The sequence below is a fragment of the Octopus bimaculoides genome, chromosome 6 (genome assembly GCF_046866305.1).
Source record: "Octopus bimaculoides isolate indiv1 chromosome 6, ASM4686630v1, whole genome shotgun sequence".
Classification (NCBI taxonomy): Eukaryota; Metazoa; Mollusca; class Cephalopoda; order Octopoda; family Octopodidae; genus Octopus; species Octopus bimaculoides.
Window position 1 is genome coordinate 24,147,823 of NC_142933.1, and position 7,462 is coordinate 24,155,284.

The 7,462-nt window shown below is 34.8% G+C and overlaps 1 protein-coding gene across 1 annotated transcript; it reads right to left on the reverse strand.

Annotated features, from left to right (window-relative positions):
- Window positions 1-513: 513 nt before the first annotated feature.
- LOC106874728 (uncharacterized) lies at window positions 514-5,192 on the reverse strand. The gene is made up of 2 exons (XM_014922558.3): window positions 5,036-5,192; window positions 514-4,895 (listed from the first exon to the last, which is right to left on the reverse strand). The coding sequence occupies exon 2, from the start codon at window positions 4,747-4,749 to the stop codon at window positions 3,817-3,819; it is 933 nt and encodes a 310-aa protein (XP_014778044.1). The 5' UTR covers window positions 4,750-4,895; window positions 5,036-5,192; the 3' UTR covers window positions 514-3,816.
- Window positions 5,193-7,462: the final 2,270 nt, after the last annotated feature.

Genomic DNA, 7,462 nt, shown 5'->3' on the forward strand with positions numbered 1-7,462 from the left:
AACTCATCTGGATGTAATCGATTAGCCCCACCTCAAAATTTCAGGCCTTGCGTGTATCACTGAAAAGATTAAAGAGTGAACCCCTGTCCTGACAAGAGACTTGGAAGGCGGTGAGCTGGTGAAAATCATTAGCACGTCGGTCGAACTGCTTACCGGCATTTCGTCCGACTCCACCGAGGTCAACTGTTTTCTTTCAGGGTCGATAAAAGTAGCAGTTGAACATTGAGGTCGATGTAACCGATTTCTCCCTCTCCACAAAAACTGCTGCCCGACCCAGTGCCAAAATTTGAAATCATTATTAAGGAGTGATAAAGCGGCGAGTTGACGGAAAATTCTCCCAACCCCCCACGTTGGACAAAGATGCTCAGCAGCTTTTCTTCCGAGTTTAAGTTCCAAGTTCAAGTACCACCAAGGTCAACTTTCATCTCAGAGTTGATAGAAATCGATTTACCCGGTTCTTCCTACATTTGCAACTTGTACCAAAATTTGAACCCATTGTTAAGGAATAATGGATTTAATGAATTAACCCATTACCTACCAGTGATCTAATATGAGATCACTTAAAAATTACAAATTTCGTAATTATCTGCCAATATTCACACATATAACCTTTTTGCTATATCTACTCGGTATATTTCTTTGATATTCAAATGAGGTTTGCTAATTTTTCACCCAATATCTCGCTTATTTCTATTTAAAATGTTATTTTGATCATTCCAATGTGTTTCTAAGGCTGTTTTATGCTTGAAATCAAAGTTTCATAAAATAAATTCCAGTTAATAGAATTATGGGAAGTAATGGGTTAAACATTTAGATGATTTGATTCGTATATACAGTTTCATATTCCTGTTTCTTGCTTTACTTTTCACCTCGAGGTAGGAAAAAAAATAAGTAAATATGCAGAAGAATAAAATTTGAAAATACTCCTACCCTTCAACCATCCAACATGACAAATTTTGCTCTCCCGTTCAATTGTTTCCCATTCAGACAGATTGTAATAATATTAGCTCTTTTGCGTGCTAACCTGGCTAAGTCATACCAGATGAGAATTAAGCGGTCTCTGTACTGGTATCCCATTCTACAGGATTTCTCTTGTTGGGATGAATTACATTATCCTTAATGCTCCGGCTGGTCAGGACTACTAATTCAAGATTCTCGAAAGACTTGACAATTTTTCGACTGTGCGATCTAAAACTACCGGTACTTCTGTCTGCGATTTATCTGCAAACGGACCGAATATACAGTTGCATCAGTCACATTTTTAGCTGTAGTTCAATAGAATAAGACTCAACGAAATTCTTGCCCATGATCAGGCCAGAATAGCAGCTGGGGTAAATGGATGTGACCACTACTACATCCCCGGAACACACAGAGGCTGGCATTGACCCGACAAGTAGCAGCGATCACGAGTGTAAGTTCAGTACAATATTGAGTCGTTTTGCAAGAAAGCTTACCAACCATAAACGGGTACTCTAAATTTTGCTCTAAACAGCATTATTTTCACTAAGTGGTCCGTGAGTATTCCTCTGGGTATCTTAAGGAGTGTCAGATTGTGCTAGGTTGACTGCTTTTGATATACACATGTATAGAAGGAACGTTAAGTGGTTCCCCACCAAGTACCCAAATGGTTAACTAAAGATGTGGGTTCAATGATATTAAAAATAAATCGAGAAGCCTTCCTCCACGCCCTTGGATGCGAGGGAATGGAATTGTTTAACTAAACTGAAATCACATTGAAATCCTTGCTTATAGACATTGTTCCCTCGGTCGACAGAAAAGTAAAAAAATATTGAAGTTAATCCGCAAGAAGTAGCTAAATATCCTTAAAAAAAAAAAAAAAAAAAAAAAAAAAAAAAAAAAAAAAACAACCATTATCTTAAATATGGTGCATTAGATCATGTTGGTCTTGATACAAATAAATTCTTGTTCCAAATGAAGTAGCGATATGCGAGACAAATAAAACATGGAGACCTAGGCTCTACGAGTGTCCATATTCATTCTTGATAGGGGAATTTGTTAGCCATTTCTTGTGGGCCAACACAAAGGAAACAAAATCTTGTTGAAGAATTGGTATCAGATGAAGTGAAACCTACGTTTTCGCTAATTCAGTTGTAGAAATTTGACTGAAACAACCTTACCGGCCAACGACCATCATAGGATAAAAATTTTATATTTGAACTTAAGTACTGGTGAACTCGATTTGGTGCGTTACGGAAACAGGAGATCGATTTGCTTACTGCAGGAGGTTGCATAAGCACAGGTTACTAGTCAAAAGACAATCCTCTCAAATATGAAACCATAACTTCAATCTTTAGTTATTTCGAAAATGGATAAGATTAAAATCATATATTATCAACCAACAAACCCAGCTACCCACTAAAATTATTATCTTTTAGGGAAAGTTTGAAACTATAATTGTTAGTTTCATACAATGTGAGGTTTTATGTCTGTAAGACAGCTGGTAACTAGTCGAGCTGAAATTAATTTCGTTGATTAGTCAGCTTCTCCCTGACATTTTATCCCATAGTTCGTCTGCAGGAAATATTTGCTGTATTCAATTCAATAAACAACTGCTCCAACACCATGCGCGCGCGAGTTACGAAATATAAATTTATCTAGAGTTACCAAATTGACCAGAAAAAAAAAAAACTGTAGGCAGAGACAACAGCAGAAGAGCTCGCTTAGCATGTAGGATATTTGTAGCTAAACCTCAAGCTGCTTATTTTAATAGTCATCTTCGCTCGATATCTTCAACTGGTTACACCAGGTTTCGAGGAGTAGGACGCATGCGAGATGGCTTATCAGGCGAGCCACACTAGTGCTACTAATGTTTCAGAAGATTCTACGAGTTGCATGCGGCTCACATGTTGCATGCTCCACAGTTTATTCCTAAATCTACCTTTATCTGCAGTGTCCAGCTTCCAATTGTGTTTTTCTACCTGCCAGTTTAGCGGTTATTCAGGACATTGTAATAGTAACCAGTTTTAAGATTGTATTCACTAACGAAAAAAAAAAAAAAAAATCTGTACTTTTAAATTGTTTATTTTAATTTCTATTTAACCAAACATTGTCCAAAATGAAATATATTTACAAACGATGACCGAGTATCTTTTCCAAATGTTTTGATTTATTGCACGTAGATGGAATTTTGTGGACAAAAGAAGCATCTGGATTTTGGCCGCATTACTGATGTGAGAATTAAAATTTTAACACTAGGTTCGCTCTGATCGAGCAAATCTAGAAGCGATCTAGCGTTGGCAGTTTCATAATCGCTAATAAGTTTATTACTATTCCAAGCTGGTAAATAGACCAGGGATTCCTCAGACCGAGCACTTTGTTCATAATTAATTACAGTGGGAAAAGTGAAATAAATTGGCTAAAAACTAGAAAAGAGAAGCTCAGGATGTTATTTTTAGAAGAAAAAAATGCTAATAATGTAATGTACAATGCTTTTCGATATTCCTTACAGTTGCGAGTAAATGCAGACATTCTCCCCCCACCTTTGATGTAGTGAATTCTCTAGGATGTGCGAGTTGAAGAAAGGGATAGTGATCATAGAGTAGGGCTGATACATCGACCTAGAGAAGGAATATAGTCGATTATACAGACCAACAACGAAATGAAAGCAGGGTGAAGTAAATCCTCTAATGGTATGTAATCTGTCGCTAAATTTTTTAGCCTTGCTTCAATTCAAATGTTTTGTTGTTTTTAATACAGAGTAATGTTGTAAGTAAGGATGAAACGGAATTTCATTGTATTGTTTAAAACATCTTGATATGAGAGATAAGCGGGTGGCGTTACATTGAAAGAAAAATCCTATTTCGAAAGTTGCCTCTTAGAGTTTTGAACTACGGACTTCGATTTGGTAGCTTTACTGGCTTTTGATAATTCTTCTTTCACCTTCGGCGATTTTCGTTCGACTTGTGCGAGTGGTTTCTTCTGAATATTTTTTGGTTTTTTAACTGATTTCTCTGGAACTTTGTTAGGACTCTTAGCTTTGGACTTCTTTGAACCAGATTTCTTTGTAGAATCTTTTGAAACAGATTTTCGTCTATGCAAAAGACTGGATCGTTTCAGGTTTTTTGGTAAGAGAGACTTTCTTTTAGATGAAATAACTCTTTTGGTTTTCGTTTGATGCGGAGTATTTACTTTACCAAGTTCTCTTGATTTCGTTTTAGTAGATTTGCTGGTTCCTGGAGATTTAGTAAATGTCGAGTTCATATCATCTAAATTAGACTGCCCACTTTTGGTAAGGAGTAGTTTCTTGTGGGCCTTTTTATTAGCCTTCACATTGCTGTTGCCGCCACTTTTAGATTTGGATTTCTGTGAAGACTTCAATTTAAAGTAACCTGTTCCTATCGTGCCAGTCACTAAAATAGCCACACAATCCTCAACCATATTCGCCAACGCTTTTTTCACTTGCGTGTTGACGAACTTCGAATTTGAACTCACTTCAAAAGTCGCTTGGATATAATTTAATATCGCTCTCAATGAAACACCATTCCGCGAAATCTTACTATCGATTGCCGTCATAATCATTGAACGGTATTTCGGGTGTTTGGCACCAGGTTTCGGTTCTTTACGAGTCGAACTTTTCGTTGGCGTTTTGTTTCTAGATACAGAAGCTGGTGGAGGGCGCCGTGAGCGTTTTCCTCCAGCCGGTTTTATCAAATTCTTAGTGTTAACAGCTTGAACTGACGCTTTTTCAGAAGTTCCTTCGACGGAGTAGCATTCATTTCCAGTATCCATGATTAGATTACAACTTCTAAATAGAAGAAAACTTTACCAAAAGAGATAAAAAAAGTAGCAACAAAACTAGTCTTTAAAATATCGTGCACTTCAGGAGGATGGCTTCCACGCACAAAAAATCCACAATTTGAGTCAGTTTGGTAAATCTAGAATGAAATTAAAAGAAAAAAAAAAAATGACACTAAATAATCAGAAATATGAGATTGGAAAGCTGCAATATCGATTCAAAACTTCAAACAAAGAGTCATTGACAATGATATTTCACAAAATATAACAATCTACATACGCCCCAAGTTGTGTTTCATGGACGACGAATAAATTATTCGACAGGGAAAATTCAGACAGCAAGTTATAAACGGCGTCAAATTCGGCTAAGCGCTATCAATTAAACGGTGGCTGCTACTCTAAAAAAAATTCAATGAATGACCAATATTTATATAAATTTCAACAAAACAGCAGAACACTTTGAGCATTAAACAAGATTCTCGAGAATCTAGAAAAGAATAGTTTAATTTCATTGGTTGATGGAATATAATTTAATGTACATATTTTAAAACACTTCTAGTTAACTTAAGTTCGATTCCTAACCGAAATTATATATATATATATATATATATATATATATATATATATATATATATATATATATATATATATATATATATATATATATATATATATATATATATATATATATATTCTTTATAGAATTAAGGATAAGATCACTTAAATGATTTTATCAAGTGGTCAGCGTGAAATAAAAACCTCGTACGGAATTTAATTTTTATGTCCTAAATTTATAATTATATTAAAGTGATTATAATAACCTCTCCAACAAGGTGAACAAAACAACACTGATGAAAAAAAAGTATATATGGTAAATTTTGCTCGAAAATTGACAGATAATTTAAAAGTTCTACTAATACTGGTTTGTGTGTGTGTGTGTGCTTGCGTGCGTGCGTGTGAGTATATATAATAAAAAAGGACCAAAGGGCCAGCCCATGCCATAGGCTCATAAGGCCGCCGGTTTCCTTGATTCTGTGGTGTATATATTTTCCTCATAGACTGGACGTCGGTCACTCGCAGGATTACTCATTTTTGCCAGCTGAGTGGACTGGAGCAACGTGAAATTCAAGCTACAATCTTACGAGCATCAACGCAACATGCAAGCCACCAAGTCACACTCTTCCACTATCTATCTATCTATCTATCTATCTATCTATTTATTATCTACACGCATACGCGCGTACGTATAAATGCCGATCAACAGAGTTACAGATATGCATATACGCCTGTATATATGTATGAAAGAATGAATGCGTGAATGATTGCGTGTATGCATATCTACATAGATACATACACATCTGTGTACCTGTGTGTGTGTCTGTGTGTGTGTGCGTGCGTGTGAATGTCTCTATGTAAGTACACATCTAAGCACATATTGCTCTACATAGTTGTAGGTATGTTTGTTTAATGTGGCGATCAATATAAGTTTGTTAAACTTCAAACTGACATCATTTGTGTCTTCAGAAAGCGACGCAAACTTGTTTTGTTAGAGCACGCTTTTGTGTCAGTCTCTTGCGAAAGAGATAAGAAAAGGTCTATGTTACTAGCAACCGTTTTTAATTGGTTTATATTCAAGTGTCTTTTTTGACTTGTACATTCCTTTACTTACGCACAAACACACCCACACGAACATAAACCTACATACATGTATGCTCATAATATACACCAAACCCGCAACCAAGTCGCAGGAGCACACATTCAAGCACACGCCAACACATAGCGAAGACAGAAAAACAAATATATGGATATGGATAAATGTATATAACTGTGTATATATTCATGTGAGTGATTGTTGGCATATGTGTGTGTGTATGTATACACACACACACACATATGTGTGTATATAAATGTATGTATATATACATATGTATACATAAACGTGTGTGTGTGTATGTATGCATATATACAAATGTGCACGCACACACACACACACACACACACACATATATATATATATATATATATATATATATATATATATATATATATATATATATATATCTGTGTATATATATATATACACGTGAGTGTGTGTATAGTATGTGCATATGTATATATAGTGTATAGTATGTGTATATGCATGTATGTATGTATGTATATATATATAGTGTATGCATATATACATATATATATATATATATATATATATATATATATATATATATATAATGTGTACGTGAGTGTATATATATGTATGTGCACGTATGAGTGATGCGTATGAATGTGTATTATATCTATCTACCTATCTATCTATCTGTCTATCTATCTATCTATCTATCTATCTCTCTATCTCTCTGTCTATCCATCTGTCTATGTATGTATCTATCTGTCTGTCTGCTTATCTGACTGTCTATATATGTATGTACAATATTTATATATACATACATACATACATACATACATGTATATATATATATATATATATATATATATATATATATATATATACATGTATGTATGTATGTATGTATGTATGTATATATAAATATTGTACATACATATATAGACAGTCAGATAAGCAGACAGACAGATAGATACATACATAGACAGATGGATAGACAGAGAGATAGATAGATAGATAGATAGATAGATAGACAGATATCTTTTTATTATAGCCACACAGGGCTAAATACAGAAAATGGACAAA